We start from the raw sequence: 18,567 nt of genomic DNA on the forward strand, positions 1-18,567 counted from the left end.
CCTGAGACACAAAATCTTTGCACATCATAGACTGTTGAGGATGTGTAGCACACAAGGTAACGCGCCTTGATTTTGATTGAATCCAAACATTAAACCTTTTTGTGTAGCCTTACTGTACCACTGATTCAAACTTTTCGTGTTGCAATGCAATACAGATGTGATATTTCTTAACCCTCCTGTTAAGTTTGTTTCTTATGTACAGCAATAATGTTTCTGTGTGAATGTGACCCAGTGCATGTTGAATCATCGAAAAGTTGTCAAAAACCTCATCACCAACACCATTACTAACAATTCAATTTTGTTTTCAAATGACAAACACAGCCCATTATATGGGTAGACATTCTAAGCATCGATTGAACACTGATGTGCTCAATGGAAAACACTACGATGAAATGGGAAAACACCAGTATGAAGGCCTTTTCAGGAGCATTATGCCTTTTCATGTCCTGTTGTAAAATATTGTAAATGTATAGTGTTTTAACTCAAAATATAAAACAACACACAAATATACAACAAAAATGTTTCTTTCTTTTTTATAATTGTTTCACAGAACAAACAATAGAAAATAGACCACAACAGTCAACAAAAAAAGAAAGAAAAGTGTAAATAAAAAAGGACGGAACAAATTTGTCTTCGTCCTGTCGTCGGTTCCTGTCTGGCCACGGGACCTCATCAACATCCTCCTCCTCTTCCAACTCTTCCTCCTCCTCTTCCACCTCTTCCTCCTCCTCATCCTCGTCTTCTTACCCTTACTCCTCTGCCTCTCTAGTCTCCTCTACCTTCCATGTTTTCATCCATTCTTCTTCAAATCAGGAGGTCACCTGTGGCCCTTATATTGCTAAAGCCTTGATTCCAAATTGCACAACAGCCATGGAAATGGAAGTTTTGCCAATTGAATAGCATTGTGTTCTGTCTGAACACAAGGAGGTTTTGGCATTGATGAAGTGTGCAAAGTAGAGAGGATGGTGTTTAGTGTTTTGAAGAAAGTGTGGCTAACAATTGAAATCTGTGTCTAAAGCAGATACTTGTGCTTATAGTTTAGCAGAATTGGTTTAGGGAGTTGGCACATGAGTTACAGGTTGTGGTCATTGTGTTATAAGTTCCAGTTTTTGTGTGTAATCAATCGAGAAAAACTGTAATGGGTCATTGAGGTAAAATATTAACCACATTTCTCTGGGTTAGAGAAATGCCAAAGGTTGTCAAGTCAAGTTGACTTCTCTTTAGCGTGAATGCATGGCCGTATGAGGATTTGTATCTTCTCTCAGTCTCAAAGGATTTTACACAGTGGGAGGCCACAATGAAGTTTGAGAACATTTTAGCTGACATTAATGGATTTGGAAGATTTCAGATAATGATCATTGCGATTAGTTTCATTGGCCGCTTTACAATGCCCTGTCACTTCATGCTAAACAACTTTATTGCAGCTGTTCCTTCTCACCACTGTGACATCAGCTCTCTGGACGATGGAGGTTTTTTTAGGAATTTATCTCAGGGCGAAAGGCTTACTGTAAGTATTCCAGTCAAGGAGGATGGGAGTCTGAACTCCTGTCAGATGTTTGCAGAGCCTCAATATCATCTGCTGCAGAACTCCTCCAACATGACTGATCTACGCACAGTGCCGTGCCAGAATGGATGGGTGTACGATAACACCACCTTCAAGTCTACTCTGACCTCACAGGTGACCTTCCCTTTTTGTCACTTGTAAAAAATCAGACAAATATAATTCACTTGTTCACCATCATGACCACATTTTAGGGAGAAGTAACTCATGTCATCAAGTCTCTTTCTTTATGTGTTTGTATAAGTGGGACCTGGTATGTGATAGAAGAGGGAAAAACAAAGCAACCGCTACTATCTTCTTTGTTGGAGTGATGTTTGGAGCCGTAACCTTTGGAAGTCTGAGTGACAGGTATCGCAGTTTGGCTCCTTGACATTCAGCGTACAGTATTACTTTGAATATCAAGTGTGTATTCAACCAATCAGTAAAATTATAATTTGGAACCTGTCTGACTTTTCTTAGGTTTGGCCGAAGGATCTTGCTGTTGGTGTCGTATGTATCGGGAATGCTCATGGCTGTTGCAAGTGCTTTTTCTACATCCTACATGATGTTTGTAGTGCTGAGGTTTTTCACTGGGTTTTGCATTACCGGCATCATCATCGTCTCAACAGTCCTTAGTAATAATATATTTTAAATAATCTTTCACGTGTTTTCTATATCATGTTTAGTTCTCCTCAGAGGGCTAGTCTTGCAAAAGTAGGTCCATCGAAAATAAAACTAGATTTGTTTCCCTGATTATTGTTCCCTGTAATATGATGAGGTGTTTGTTTTTTGCAGGTGTGGAGTGGGTGGACATCGAGCACAGGAAACTGGTGGGAGTTATCGACAGCTTATCCTGGACATTTGGGAACACAGTTTTTTCAGCTATTGCATATTTTGTGACTGATTGGCGGTGGCTAATTGTTAGTGTCTCCTCACCTCTAACCGTGGCCATTATCACCTGGAGGTAGGACCAAATATTTCAGATCTTTTATTCAAACATAAGTCCTTTACCGTGAGTTCTGGAGACCTTGTGTTTTGGTGTGCGCAACATTTAACCAGACAGTCTTTCAACTATCAAGGACTCATCTTCCAAACATTTACCGCCAAAGATCAAGGTTGAGTTCAAATTCAAGAGCAGCTACCATCCAACAGCCAACTAGGATGCAACAGTTTACATCTGAATGTAAATAATCCAAATATTACACAATATAAATGATTAGAATCTTATAACCTGGTATCCCTTACCCCTAGTGTCTGCCTTGCTCCAATTTCTTTTATCTAGGTCCTGATAGGATTGGATAAGAGATCAATTACATTGTTCCTATACTTTTCTCATGGCTGCGCGATTAAATAAGTGAATTGTCATCACTGCCTTCTATCAAGCCTGGAGTCTGTTTGGGTGCAAGTTGTGTATAGGATCGTATTTGTGGTCAATAATAAATTATGTTGAACTTTTGCTGCACAGGAGCTTAGTTGTGGATTAAGACTACACATTTGAAAAGTAAAAACAAATCTGGGGATGTGGAGTTAGAAAAAAGTAAGGAAACCAGACCATTGTAGCCTACTCCTCGTCTCTCATCGCTCCCTGGCTGCTATGAGCATAACGCACCTGTTTTTTAAAACTGACCATCATAATTCTCAGAATATTCTAAACTGCAACGTTCACATGCAGTATTCAATGTGTGGACTATTCCTCTTTTGTCTTTATATGCTACTATTGTGCTGATTTGTTTTTAATGTAAACATGTAATGAAGCAATACAATACATGTTTGTCTTCAACAATAGGTGGATGCCAGAGTCCGCAAGGTGGCTCATTGCCAATGGAAAGCTGGAGCAAGCTCAGATGTATTTGAGAAAATGTGCCAAAGTGAACGGAACGGCAAAGCTAATTGACACACTTAATATAGAGGTGGGCGTATTCCAGATGAAGGTTAAATAAAGAGAACAAACACAAAACACCAACATAGTATAGGGCCTTTAATCTTCCAAATTACAATTAGTTGGAGTTTTCAAATACACCATTATAGATGCTAATCCTCTACATTTTGACCTCACGGTAAAAAGAATAATGCTGCTTTGCATTCTTTCAGACACTATCGACAATTGTTGTGACTGAGAAGAGAGATCGGCCTTATTCGTACTTCGATCTGATACGAACACCCAACATGAGGAAACTGGCACTACGTACTGGAACAGTGTGGTCTGTATTCCCAAAGCAATTGTGCTCAATGATTTTAAGTTGTAAAACATCTTGTGTTTGGGTAAAAAAAAGAGTGTTACATTTTAAACTATCAGGTTGAATTATTCTGATTGTATCAACATAAACTAGTACTTTGGTTTCATGGGTTTTCCACTCTCTTCCATTAGGTTTTGTGTGGCAACTGCATTTTATGGCATCAGTTTCAACATCACAGGCTTTGGGCTCAATATCTACCTCACTCAGTTTACCTATGCTCTAATCGAGCTCCCAGCCAAAGTATTGGTTTACTACTTATTGGATAAGATAGGCAGGCGGAGCACTGAGGTGGGAGCTCTGCTAATGGCTGGTGTCTGTCTCGGAATCAACATTTTAATACCTCAAGGTAAGCATTCATTGATGTCAGGGGACTTGTCAGCGACTACATTTTTGGTATATATTTTTATTAATGTAACTTTTAATAATAGCAATTAGTCATTTTACACAATATTTATGGAATATTAGTGTTCTCATTAAAACCAATGACTTCAACCACAAAAAGGCTTCCTCAATTAATGATATCTTAATATCTGTTTCAGGTATGTCTACTGTCAGGACAGTGGTGGCAGTCATTGGAAAAGGGTTTTCTTCAGCATCCTTTGCAACTATTGTGCTCTACAGTTCTGAGCTTTACCCCACTGTAATGAGGTAACTATATCAACACTGCAGGACATTAATATGACATGAATGCTTTTTTTCTTTCTAAAAGTAATAAAAGCATAATTTAGAGCCCTAAAGTTAGTGTCCTCTGTGTTGTTGTAGGCAGAATGGTATGGGTTACAACTCCTTCATGGCTCGACTTGGTGTAGCTGTGGCTCCATTGATTCTCTTACTGGACGAGGTGTGGAAGGACCTGCCCCAGGTGTTCATGTGCTCTGCAGCTGTACTGGGGGGATTAGTGGCAAGAACACTTTCAGAGACACGCAACCGGTGCCTGCCAGAGACCATCGAGGATATTGAACAGCAGTCATAGTGTCACTGGTGTCCAAGCATATTCAGTCAAGAGATTTTCTATGAAAGACTTCATTCTCTGTAGAATTTCCTTTTTTTCTCTTTAATATCACTTGATTTAAAGTATATTCGGGAAGGTCTGGGCTCTTGTAACACTTACATAAGTTGTAGTAATAGTGACAGGAAATGTAAAAAAGGATGTACGGTGGTATAAGGCAGTAGTTTCCATCCTTTTTTGGCTCATGCCCATTTATGCCCAACAAGTTACTTACTGAGCCGTGAAGATGTTCCCTTGTCAGATTATTTCATTTGAAAAAAAATTCCCCTGAACAAATGTCAAACTCTTCAGTATTTTGAAAATGCAAGATTTGAGAAAAGTAAAAAATTGTCAGGCATTATTGTGTTTTTTCTTTCCATCTCATTATTCATCTCCTAAACCATACATTTTTAGTTTGTTATCTGGCACTTGGCATTTTCATGAATATATCGGTACAGTGCATCATAAACTGATATCCCCATTAGGTAATACAACATTGATTTTTTTCCAACTGTACAGAAATCCTGATGGCTGATTGTATACATCTGTGTATTTACGGTTTCAATACTTTCACAGTATCTATATAACACTTAAACTATGAGACCTTTAAGATATTAAACATACTGCAATTGTAGTATTGTTTAACAGTGGTGATACTATCCTGTGGTTTGAATGATCATAAAAAACAGTCTGAAAAATTGTAATGTTATGACATTTTTATGTCATAAACATTTTAACTACCAGATCAGTATCCCAACAACATACTACACTAGGGATCACACTACCTTTGTGTTACCAATTAATATGTACACATTAATTAAATCAAAGCTCCTTTATTAAAGAAACAAAGCAAGCACACCTTTTTTTTATGACTCAGAAATCCCCTAAAGGAAAGTCATCCACATCTAAATGACATGTTTATGATACTCCTTTTGGAAATCTTTACAACCAGGTCTATTATTTGCTGCTGATATTTCATCAGACATTACACTTAGTTACATAATTAACATTGATGGGAAAAAGAAACAAAAAGCAAACAAAATATAAAAATCTAAATGTCAAAATGTTAACATTAAGATACAATGACAGAGAAAGATCTAAAACTAAAGTACCAAGTTGTTTCCAGGATGCTGCTTGGCTATTGTTCAGGACTGGGAATACTCCTTGCTCTCTAGTTTGGCAACGATCCGCTCAAGCTGTCTTTTTGCCTCACATTGTGGGAAGTTACTCATTTCATAGTACTGGGGTGCAATCTTTACCAGCCTGTAACAGAAGAGAGAAGACTATGAATAAATATGTCAGAAGATCATTTACAATCAAAGCTCAGTGCAGTGACCGTTCAAAACATGCTTGTTCGGAACGGACTGAATGCTTGGCCTGTGGTGTTTCTCAAGAACCATTCATAGAAACAACTTCACACTCAACATCGTGCTTCCATGGGTCCTCAGCCATGACAACCCAAGTCCCTGCTACTCAAAAAGCCTGGTGAAAAACCATTCACGGAGAGGGAGGGAGGGACAGGCACGCACACACTTTGCATACATACCACTCTGGTTTGATGTCTGTGCACGTGCGGATGTAGTTTTTGGTGGTGAGGACAAATTCATTGTAGAGCACCCACTCAGGCTTGTGGTCCAGGACTGTAGATGGGTGCAGTTGGACCACTTGGTTGTCTTTGACTGTGAGGTAATGACCTGTGCGCTCCAAATGAGCCACCTGGAGGATTACAACAATATATATATATATATATATATATTTATATATATATATTACTTAATGTAGACCTCCGCAGGAAAAGAGGGACATTAGTTCACAAACATCCACGTTGCAAACTTAAGCTATATCCTGTAAAAGCCATCACGAAGGACGTCTTTAGCTCTGCTTACCAAATAAAGATTTATACATTAGCTAATCTGTGTTTACCTGCATGAAGAAGCCGGTGCAGAGCGCTCTGCGGATGTTGGTGTAGTAATCTCTGCTGGTGAACTCTGTGCTACGGCGGGGCAGATTGAAGCGGTCCATGATCCTGGATAGCTGCTGCCGCACGTTGTCAGCAGACATCAGTGAACGGTAGTTGACAAAATTGTCATAACACCACTGATTAGCCTCGTGGTCTGGAAAAAGTATTGAAAGAATTCAGACGTTTGATTAAAGAAGGCTCTCCTCATTTTTAATCTTCATCTAATCATTTCAATACACTAGTATTTCACATGAAATGACATGACCATTTGGATGGAAGCTAAGTGGTGTGAATTAAATGGTAGGCAAATATTGCTTTATTTCTGCTTTATATCCATAGTCCTAGATCGTAGGATTTTACTTTTTGAATGACAAATAGACTACCTCTACCTGCTAGTTTGAAGAGTTATTTCCTTTCCACATAGCAGAACATACACGCTTGTTGGCAGTTATTTTTGCAGTGTGTTCAAGTGCAATGTTTTGCCCAAGACCGGCACTTCAGATTTAGGATTGTCTTAGGAACCACATTAGCTGATGCAAAACGTCAACTTTTCTTCCGGGGGTCGAAACAAAACATAACACATAACACTTACAGACCAAGCGACGTGAGGCAACTCAACAGTTGGCTTCTGTCGCTGTTAGTCGGTTGATGTCAGTTTGGTGTGTGGCGGCCTTAAGACGTGTATGTATGAGCAGGATTTTGCGAGATCACAACCGGTTTGGAAAGTCCACAATACAGCTAAGAAAAGTGTGATGTAGAAGCCACCGATGTATATCTAGATGAGAATAGAGACATCTGAAGTCAAGTATTTAAACGTATGAGATATGAGGCCATTTTCTTTTTGCAGTTTGTCAGTGATTATTTAGCATACAATTTTTTTTATATATTTCAAATTGAAAAAATAATCTTGGTATTAGTAGTTTAATGGTTCATGCATGGGAATGTATAACAAGATAAGTGGCTGATCAAATTCTAACGTTTGTTTCTTCATGGCATATTTTGAACTTGCAGTTGTGAGAAATTGCGAGCTTTCTGTCTTCCTTTCTCACAATGAAGAATATATGACACGAGCCAATCGGCTGAAATCCATCTGCTTTAATTGACAGCGCATTTCCAATATTTAAGTCTAAAACATATCTAAATAAGATAATAATGTATTAGTCCTGCAGTGGGTACATTTACTTGGGATCTTTTAAACGGCTTACTTTGTTTGAAGGCGTGATAGACGTTGAGCAGCGTTAAGTGGTCTCCGTCGATGTGAGCAAACCTCATCTTGGACTCGTCTGCTGCCTTCTTAGCCTCCGTGGGCCGGACAAAACACTGTGGGACTAAACAAGGTTGGTATGGGCCCCAACAAAGCCGCCCATAGGGATGAGTCAAATATTCAGAGTAAAATGGAGCAAAGCCTATGATGCTAGGGCACTTGACACTGCGTTGGGACAGGGCAGGACCACGAGCTCTATCAAAGGGGGCTGCAGTCTTTTTTCATGGTCATTCCCAACTGTAATGGCTATTAGCTCGTAGAGAGGGGGTCATTTAACCACATCTGTAAAACAAGAGTTTTCACACAACTACAAAGTGTTAGAGACACCAGCAATGATTTACTTTTCAAGATTCAGAAATTGTACATGAATGATGGATAAGTCTTAGGCCTTTAAAAGAGCAAAACATAAAAATACTTCCAGACTATACATAAGATACATAACAATAGGTACAATTCACAATGCATTATTTAAATGAAAAAGAAATTCTGATTAAGACAATGAATATGAAAAACATTAATTGGTGCCTCCCCTATTCATATATTTCAATGATGAAACAACTCACGTTTATTACCGTCGCATTGAAAATGCGGAAGGTTATGTTTTGATCGCCGTGTATTTATTTATTTGTATGCGTGTTACTCGCATAACACAAAAAGTATTAAACCGAATCGCATGAAATTTGGTGGGATGATTGGTTATTATCCGGGGACCATTTGATTAGATTTTGGGATCAATTGGGTCAAAGGTCAAGGTCATGAAAAGGTCAACATCTTCTTTTTACCATAGCACGGTCAATTTGTATCCAATTGGTATGCAACTAATGCCAAAATGTTCATAATTCAATGCCCAATCTTGTGATATGCGAAGGTATGCGCTCTACCGAGTGCCCATTCTAGTTTTAGTGATAGATTAATCTGTTGATAATTTTTTCGATTAATGGATAAATCAAATCAAATAATGTTTTAAAACATTATTTTCCAACGTTATTCAAAAAACGAACTGACAGTGCTTTACTCGTGAGTTTACTTGCCCGACTATTTGTGGTTTATTTGCGTCGAAGAGGGGGCGTGGCTTAACTCCGTTGTTTTGCTCTGTGGAAACAGTTGTTATTTTCGCCATCCACCGCGGAAAAATTAACCACTATTTCTGCTTTATAATTATTTTGGACATCCCACAAATGTCGGAACATCTAACGCCCTCGTGCTTGGGTTCATAACATCATCCATAGGTTTCACAAAGCTTTTGCTTTCTTTGCATCCATTCGCGTCTGTGCATCTACTCGCTCTTTTTGATGTTGCTCCGCTCTGCATTCAACTCAACTTTTTTTATACTCAAACATCTCTGCGACTTATTGAGTGGCGTAATAATCACACGACACAACGAATCGGTAATGAAATTCTTTGCCAACTCTTTTAATAATCGTTTATCTAATTTATCAATTCGTTGTTTGTAGCCCTAGAAACACTTGTGAAAAAGCTGGACTACCATAGTCTTAAAAATGTAAGACCTAAAGTCAATAGAAAATTAAAGCACAGCTTTAGAATGTAAGTGAGGCTGAGTGAAAAGGCATGGCCAACAAAGGGGAATTTGTAGATTAAAGAGGCTTTTTGATGATGACAAGTTCAAACTAGAATGGGCACTCGGTAGAGCGCATACCTTCGCATATCACAAGATTGGGCATTGAATTATGAACATTTTGGCATTAGTTGCATGCCAATTGGACAAAAATGTATCGTGCTATGGTAAAAAAAGAGTTTGACCTTTCCATGACCTTGACCTTTGACCCGATTGATCCCAAAATCTAATCAAATGGTCCCCGGATAATAACCAATCATCCCACCAAATTTCATGCGATTCAAGAACATTTTGACCTGTTCATGACCTTTGACCCGATCGATCCCAAAATCTAGTCAACTGGTCCCGGATAATAAACAATCATCCCACCAAATTTCATGCGATTCGGTTCAATACTTTTTGAGTTCTGCGAAAGATTTTGACCTGTTGATGACCTTTGACCTTTGACCCGATCGATCCCAAAATCTAATCAACTGGTCCCCGGATAATAAACAATCATCCCACCAAATTTCATGCGATTCGGTTCAATACTTTTGAGTTCTGCGAAAGATTTTGACCTGTTCATGACCTTTGACCTTTGACCCGATCGATCCCAAAATCGAATCAACTGGTCCCCGGATAATAAACAATCATCCCACCAAATTTCATGCGATTCGGTTCAATACTTTTTGAGTTCTGCGAAAGATTTTGACCTGTTCATGACCTTTGACCTTTGACCCGATCGATCCCAAAATCTAATCAACTGGTCCCCGGATAATAAACAATCATCCCACCAAATTTCATGTGATTCGGTTCAATACTTTTTGAGTTTTGCGAATAACACGCATACAAATAAATAAATAAATAAATACACGGCGATCAAAACATAACCTTCCGGCATTTTCAATGCGAAGGTAATTAAGACGTTTGTGGGAATAACAATGTGGAGTGAAAAAAAGTAATACTAAATGTATATACAGTATCTATGAATAATAGTCTTGCCACCAATCAAAGTTACCAGTAAGTAGTATTGTGATTAACCCCAAGAGATTTGGCCTCGAGAAGGCAAGGAAGATGTCAGCCCAGTCCTGGGCATTACCTGACAGCATGGCAGTAATGGAAAGGATCTCGTTCGAGCAGTTAAACTCGCAGCTGGCAATGACCATCTTAGCCAGCTGTGGGTCCAAAGGAAACTCTGCCATCATGGCGCCCAGCTCTGTCAGGTCACCGTCATCATTGAGTGCAGCTAGGTAATTCAGCAGCTCAAGGGCCCTCATCAGTGTCTCGGGAGCTGCAGAAAGGGAAGAGACCAATACAAAGGTCAGAGGCCCAGGTGGAGATTAATGAAAGTGTTTGTCAACTAATGCAGACCAACTCACCTGGTGGATCCATGAAGTCAAAGTGCACAAGGTCATCAATACCCAACTTTTTTAGCTGCAGCACAACAGATCCCAAGTTGGATCGAAGAATCTCCGGGTATGTGTTATCCTGGAGTGGGGATGTATACAATGTTAACAACAAAAACAGTCACGAAACAGCAAAAGATGTGTGAATTCATTCTTAAAATGAGTTGAACTAACTGATGTTTTTTTTCTACTGCCAAATCTCAAAAAGGGAAGAAGACAAGAAGTCTGTTACTGTCACTTGCCTGCATCTCTGTTTTGTAGGCCTTCTCTGTGTAGAGGCGGAAACATTTCCCTGGCCGTGTTCTGCCGGCTCGTCCTGCCCTCTGCTGGGCAGAAGCTTTACTGATGGCAGTGACGAGTAAAGACTCAACTCTGATACGGGGATTGTAAACCTGGACACACATTTGAAGGCATGTTTAAATTAAATAGTTGAACTGAGATGTCGAGGAACCACTAGCCCCCAAAAAACATTTTTTGTCAGCCCATATTAATGAGTATCATACAAAATGTGATGTTGCACCACATTACAAACAGAATTAAATACACCAAAAATGCAGTGAGGTAGGTTAGGGTTAGCCCACCTTTTGTTTGGCAAATCCAGGATCGATGACAAACACCACACCATCAATTGTCAGCGAGGTCTCTGCAATGTTTGTCGAAACCACAACCTGTGGAAGATGCAAAAAGCTCTCGGATATCAATTATCAGATTGTGATAAGTAGGAACAAATGAACACATAATGTAAAGCCACCAATGGAGTAAGATGCATTAATGTATCTGGAGCGATACCCCTTTTAAGTTCAAATGCATTTCTTCGATTATAAAATGTACCTTTCTTCCTATAGCACCACTGGGCTTTCTTGGAGGAGGCGGCTCAAAGATCCTTTGCTGCTGCTGTGGTGGCAATGTTGAATACAGTGGAATGATTTTGATGTCTCCGACATCAGGTCCAAGGTCATCTACCTCACGCTTAATCCGTTTGCAGGCCTCATCAATTTCCTGAAGGAAAAACGAAGATTAAACTTTGTGTGTTGAGAAAAGAGTACAATGCGTGTATAAAGCCAATTGCAATGGACTGGAGTGTGTCACAAATATTACCTCTTGACCAGTGAGAAAGAGAAGGCAGTCACCTTCCTCTTCCTCACACATATGAATCTGGATGACAGTCCGGATCGCTGCCTCAAGGTAATCTCGCTCTGGTTCGGGAGTGTAGAAAATCTCTACAGGGTGTGTACGCCCAGGGATAGTCAGGAGAGGACAGTTGTCAAAGTACACTTGGAACTTCCCGGCATCTAGCGTGGCACTCATGACGATCACCTGTGCATAATGGAAAAACTTTGTTGAAAATGTTGTTTATAAAACTTAATTTCATTCCATTTAGACGCCAATATGTCCAAGATCGAAAGGTTAGATTAGTGGCAGCAACTACAAACTGCTTTTGATCATATCAGTAAAACATTTTTTTAGATGTTTTAATAAGATTTGTTGATCAACATTATGCAAATATCTAAAGTTCTATTTTTTTGGACTGTGTTTTTGCACAGGGATTCATGCATACCAATTTAGTAAAGCATCGTGGTGTAGTAAAAGCAGGCATGATTAAAGCAGGTAAATAATGAATTGCTGTCTTTTAAAAGTAAGCTAGTACCTTCAGATCGGGTCTTTGACGCACCACCTCCTTGAGTACTCCCATTAGGATATCTGTGGCAAGAGTTCGTTCGTGGGCTTCGTCCAGAATGATAACACCATATCTCTCCAGCAACGGGTCATTCATAGCCTCTCTTAGTAACATACCATCTGTCATATATCTAAAGAAATGACAGGCATGCTTTGTTAGATTGAGACATTCTGGATCACAACTAATGGTGTGTTCACACCGGACGCGTCAAAATTTCGACGCGCGTCGAGATTACATGTTAAATCAATGCAAAGCTGCGTCGAAGCTGCGTAGCTGCGTATTTTCCAGCGAGCAGCGCGTCAGACGCGTTTGAAGCAGCACGAACAGAGGGTTTGTCGCGGGGCGAACTGAGCGAACAGAGCGAACAGACGCAGCTCGTTGACGCGCGAGTTGAAATTTCCCAACTCCGGCAGCAAAAACGCGTGAGTCATAGTTGCGTCAGCCAATCAGCGTTGAGCAGCTCCGCTCGTCATCGTCCTGCCGGTTTAAAAAATGGAGGAAAAGATTATTGTCGCCGTCTGTGGGCACCCCGAACTTTACGATACAACTCTTTATGCTTACCGAAACCGGAGCTATAAAGATAAAGCGTGGAACAAGGTCGGAGAAGCCGTGGGACTACCTGGTAAGTTTTGAATGTATGTATTTGCTTTTATTCTCGCTATTTGTTGTACTTTACTATCAACCAACCGCCGGCATATGTGTTTCATGGTAGAGGAGATCTGCCGCCGTAGGTGGAAAAGTCTCAGAGACACGTATCAAAGAGAGAAGAAGAGAGAGAGAGAAGCGCAGTGGGAGTGCAGCTCAGTCCACTAAAAAGTGGAAGTACTCTGCGGTCCTGTCGTTCCTCGACTCATTTATGACTCCGCCCCCGACGCGTCTGGTGTGAACACACTTTTTTCGACGCGCGTCAAGACTGCTGCGTCAGACGCGTCGAGAATTTTTTCGACGCGTCCGGTGTGAACGCACCATAAGAATGGTTGCTGTGCGCATGCAAAATACCTAGATCCCTTACTTGAGTATAGTCTTAGCAGAGCTGCAATCCTCAAATCGGATGGAGTAGCCGACTTCCTGTCCAAGCATGATGTCCATTTCGTCTGCCACCCTTTGAGCCACACTCATAGCCGCCACTCTCCTGGGCTGAGTACAGGCTACTGCCCGCTTAGGCCCAGGCAAGGCCCTCACCATATCCACACACCACTGTGGAATCTAAAGATTGAAAATGTGCAATAAATTTAGACTGAAATAAGTTAAGAGGAAATCACATGGTTAAGCAACACTGTGCCCTAATGTATTGCATTTCAGACCTGTGTTGTCTTTCCAGAGCCAGTTTCTCCAACAAGGACAAAGCTCTGATGACGTGTGATGATATCGCTGAAGTTGTCCTTGTACTCCCACACTGGAAGCTGTAACCTTTTCTTCATAATCTCAAAGAAGCGTGGTGTGTGCGGCAGGTTGGTGAATGGGTTAATCTGCTGTTGCATAGCCATCTGCTTAATGGGTGCTATGCATGGCACGGGTGCTATGCATGGCACGGGTGCCGTGCTGATAGCCGGGCCACTCGAGGGCTTTGGGTCTCTGTCCCGGTCTCTGTCCCTATCTCGATCCCTGTCCCTGGAGCGGTCCTCCCGATCTCTGTCACGGTCCCGGTCTCTCCTGAAAACATCAGGGCAAGGCATGATTACAAATACTACAAAGTAAAATAAATAGGGCTGGGCACGTTAATCAGAATCAGAATCAGAAACAGTTTTATTGCCAGGAATGTTTACACAAACGAGGAATTTTTTTTGGCGGTAGGTGCAATTAACGCGTTAATCTTGCGTTAACGCATCACTTAATTAACGCCGACAATTATTTTAGCGCGCGTTAACGCAGGTTTTATTATTTATTTTATTATTGTAAAAGTGTGTTGCTCACAGGCTTTTATTTTGTAAAAGTCTGCTACTGCTTGCTGCGGAGCCGGAAAAGAAAGTAATTCGCGGTTTCACAAACATGGAGAATCTCAACAAATGACGGCAGGTATGAGACGCCCTCAAGACACACGTCACACGGAGAATACACGAGCTGGATGAAAAGGAGAGGACTGCAAAAGCGACAACTTTACAACGTGCACCCTGTTGCTCTCACTGGGGACTACTGGACATAGGGTGACCAGACGTCCAGTTTTCCCCGGACATGTCCTGCTTTTGAGCCCTAAAAAATGCGTCCGGCAGGGATTCCAAAAACGTCCGGGATTTTGCTTCGTCGGATATTTGTGTTTCTCTAGGTTTTCATAAACTAGGATTTACCCCTTACAAGTTTTGGAAATGGTATCTCCCTTTCGGTCTACCTTCTTGCGCGAGCTGACAGAATGCTGCAGCTCGTGTTCTCACTAAAACTAAGAAAAGAGATCACATCACTCCTGCACTAGCTGCTCTGCACTGGCTCCCAGTAAAATCAAGAATCACTTTTAAAATTCTTCTCTTAACCTACAAAGCCTTGATTGGTGATGCACCATCATATCTTAAGGAGCTTGTAGTACCATATTGACCCACTAGAGAGCTACGCTCACTAAATGCGGGACTACTTGTAGTTCCGAGAGTCTTAAAAAGTAGAATGGGAGCCAGAGCCTTTAGTTATCAAGCTCCTCTTTTATGGAACCAGCTTCCACCTTCAGTCCGGGAGGCAGACACAGTCACCTCGTTTAAGAGTAGACTTAAGACTTTCCTCTGTGACAGAGCTTATAGTTAGGGCTGAATCAGGTTTGCCCTGGTCCAGCCCCTTGATATGCTGCTATAGGCTTATAGCTGCCGGGGGACGTTTTAGGATGCACTGAGTACCTATCTCCTCTTTTTTCTCTCCTTAAGGATGAATTTTCATCTCTCAATCACACGTTACTAACTCTGCTTTCTCCCGAGTCCTTTGACTTCACGTCTCATGGGGTCATCGGACCCTATGAGACGGCATAGATCCTATCTGCCTGATGGATCATCGAGGTCTGGGTCGTGGAATTCCTGCTCCTGACTACGCCACTGTCCTGTTGAGACTCCGCCCACTGTTGAGACTCCGCCCACTCCTCCTCTCTACCGCCATCTGCCTGATGGATCGTGGAGGTCTCCATCGTGGAATATGCCTACTATGAACTATTCATACACTCTGTCATATTCATTGAATGTATTTTAACTCTAAATCTGTCCTTCTGTACACATTACATCTATTGCATCTGTCCATCCTGGAGAGGGATCCTCCTCTGTTGCTCTCCTGAAGGTTTCTTCCCTTTTTTTTTCCCCTGAAGGGTTATTTGGGAGTTTTTCCTGGTCCGATGTGAGGTTTTGGGGCAGGGATGTCTATGTGTACAGATTGTAAAGCACTCCGAGACAAATTTGTAATTTGTGAAATTGGGCTATACAAATAAACTGAATTGAATAGAGAACAGTCATTGGTCGACCGATCTCAGGGTTGCCAGATACACGATAATTATCCCCCAAATACAACCATTTTGAGCCTTTGGTACGATACTTCACCATTTCCAATCTGGCAACACTGAGCACCTTCCCGCCTCCACTAGTTCATTGTTGTTTGTGCTATAAACTCCTACCAGCGCCGCCGCTCCCATAACGCGCACGACGTGCTGTGCGTAGGGCACCACGTACTGAGGGGACTCCACAAAATAGGCAACTAAAAAATCCTCATAGTTATAATAATTATAATGCCGATATTATTTCAGTCTATAAATATTAGGCACCTTTTAGGCATGTATATCACAAAACAGGCAGAACAAGAGAGATGTTTAATCTCAGCACCCCCCCCCCCGCCCCCGAGACGAAGTGTCCTCTTTTTCACAAACTCAAATCTGGTCACCCTACTGGACATCACTCGGTAACCACAATGACCTCGGAGTTACTGTGCATTATATTGATGAGAAGTGGGCGCTGCATTCACATGCCCTGACTGTGATGAAAACAGAGGAGAGACATTCTGCTGAAACGTGCGCGGGACACTTTACTGAAGTTGCACAGCAGTGGAATGTGTCAAATAAAGTCACCACACTGAGCACAGATAGAGCACCAAATATGATCGCTGCTGCGAGACAACTGCCTTTTGATCATGTCCCCTGCTTCGCGCACAGTCTCCAGCGCTCTGTCACAGTGTCTCTGCATAACAGTGCGTTTGACAATGTCCTGACAGATTTTATGGCACTTTAGTTCATATGGCAGTACATTTAATATAAGTGTCACGTTCTAGGAATTGACAAACTGCACTGAAAGTGTTTTCTGGTGTCTCACTCTAACAGGGACAACACGTGTTATGGCACTTTCATTCATATGGCAGAACATTTCAAATAGAAGTGCGCTATACACTACTTTTGAATTAATTATTGGATTTTGCGTATACAAATGCGATTAATCGCGATTAATCAGGGAAATCATGCGATTAATCGCGATTAAAAATTGTAATCGTTGCCCAGCCCTAAAAATAAATCATTAGTAATCCCAAGATAGCTTTGCTTTCAACATTGTAAATGGATAAGTAATAATGTATCTCTGTTTACATACTTGAGAGCAGCAGAGATGGGAAGTGTTTACGTCTGAAGTTGTTTTAACAAGTTTTTTTGCAACATAATTTTAACAGTTTCACAATTTGCCCCTTCAGAATAACGAATGAAAGTATTTTAAAGCGGTTTCCAATAAAGTTGAATAGCATAACATTCACATAAGGTAGGTATAACGTTACCGTACGTGAGGGAAATTGGTAAATGAGTGACTTGGCCTAGCTACCTCCGGAAACTAAAATCTTTTCCGACTATATCTGGATTAAAACACAGATTAGCACTTCAGTGACACTTAAATGGCTCTTATTTATGGTACTTTTGTAGTTCGACTATGTTAAGGAAATGTTACTTTCTGTATTCTTGTTGTTCTTAGTTTTGTACTCTAGGTTGAATGCACTTATTGTCAGTCGCTTTGGATAAAAGCGTCTGCTAAATGACATGTAATGTAATGTTAATAATAGAGGTTGTGCTCTGGGTAAGAAGAGACCACTAAATTTCGGTTAGCAGATATGCTAACGAGTAAGAATATAGTTGTTTGGGAGTCATTTCTTACAGTAATTTTCTAGTCCATGAACCAAAACACAGACTTTTAATTTGTAACGAATGATAGCCAGTTAATGGTAAGTCACTTAAACTAGCTATAGTTGTTAGCAACTCCTTAAGTGAGAACTTTAGCCACAAACACACACGTGCCTCAATGATGATAGTAACGTTTGAGCGCTAGCGCCGTCCTCATTAGCTCACCGCCATGAAGTTATTAGACAATGCAGCAAGACGCAGTGTCTTTATTACCCTAAATCTGGAGAACATTCAATGTGGCAAATACCAAAGCTAACAAATACCATTGTATTGTATCAGTTCTCGTTATCAACTAATGATGGTTATTAGCCAAACCCACTCGCCTCAGCTAATAGTTAGCTCGTACATAACTGGTTAAAGCGGCCACTTTAACTGTGGAGCTCCACGTACCCTTCAGACCTCTTCTTCGTGGAGGAGTAGTCATCGCCCAAATCCAGGCGATGTCTTTTGGACATATTTGGGATTTAATGTGTTTATTTTGTTGATGTATTAACGCGTAAGTAAACCATTCTAACGGGAAACCGGTAGGTAGCTACCCAGAAGCTAACTTATTCTTCTTCTTTAGTTGTAACCGCTGTCACATTCTCCAGCGTCACATTACTGCCACCTTCTGGAGGCACTTCATTTCTAAAGTATCCGGGATGTTATATTTACCTCAATGGTCCCGTTCAAGCATCTTCCGCCACGTTCTAGTTATTCTTTACTCCTGCTCCTGATATCCTCAATCTTTTTGATTTCATCCAACATGACCTTTCTCTGTGATTCACATCTCCTGCAACTAACCAGCACCTGCTCCACAAAGTGTCTGGCATCGGACTAATGATCACAAAAA

The 18,567-nt window shown here is 40.9% G+C and overlaps 2 protein-coding genes across 2 annotated transcripts; one reads left to right on the forward strand and one right to left on the reverse strand.

The window, feature by feature from the left end:
• Positions 1-715: 715 nt before the first annotated feature.
• Positions 716-5,500, forward strand: LOC130189815 (solute carrier family 22 member 7-like). Its single transcript, XM_056408757.1, has 9 exons — positions 716-1,678; positions 1,806-1,909; positions 2,021-2,175; positions 2,336-2,504; positions 3,327-3,450; positions 3,632-3,741; positions 3,909-4,123; positions 4,317-4,425; positions 4,540-5,500. Exons 1-9 carry the CDS (start codon positions 1,298-1,300, stop codon positions 4,748-4,750), a joined length of 1,578 nt encoding a protein of 525 aa, XP_056264732.1. The 5' UTR covers positions 716-1,297; the 3' UTR covers positions 4,751-5,500.
• Positions 5,501-5,582: 82 nt separating this feature from the next.
• On the reverse strand, positions 5,583-18,277 carry LOC130189811 (ATP-dependent RNA helicase DHX15-like). Its single transcript, XM_056408752.1, is given in 16 exon segments — positions 5,583-6,028; positions 6,312-6,481; positions 6,689-6,879; positions 7,931-8,053; positions 10,644-10,835; positions 10,924-11,032; positions 11,193-11,342; positions 11,532-11,618; positions 11,782-11,949; positions 12,049-12,267; positions 12,599-12,758; positions 13,641-13,834; positions 13,933-14,122; positions 14,124-14,175; positions 14,178-14,281; positions 18,126-18,277. Coding segments are annotated over 16 exon segments (2,292 nt in total). The 5' UTR covers positions 18,191-18,277; the 3' UTR covers positions 5,583-5,910.
• Positions 18,278-18,567: the final 290 nt, after the last annotated feature.

Source organism: Pseudoliparis swirei, chromosome 24 (assembly GCF_029220125.1).
Source record: "Pseudoliparis swirei isolate HS2019 ecotype Mariana Trench chromosome 24, NWPU_hadal_v1, whole genome shotgun sequence".
Taxonomy (NCBI): Eukaryota; Metazoa; Chordata; class Actinopteri; order Perciformes; family Liparidae; genus Pseudoliparis; species Pseudoliparis swirei.

Excerpts from the sequence above, each read along its gene's own strand:
- LOC130189815 (XM_056408757.1), top strand. The coding sequence starts at position 1,298 with ATGAAGTTTGAGAACATTTTAGCTGACATTAATGGATTTGGAAGATTT. Across the intron at positions 2,176-2,335 it reads CATCGTCTCAACAGTCCTTA|GTGTGGAGTGGGTGGACATC; the intron begins GTAATAATATAT and ends TGTTTTTTGCAG. Across the intron at positions 3,742-3,908 it reads CTACGTACTGGAACAGTGTG|GTTTTGTGTGGCAACTGCAT; the intron begins GTCTGTATTCCC and ends CTCTTCCATTAG.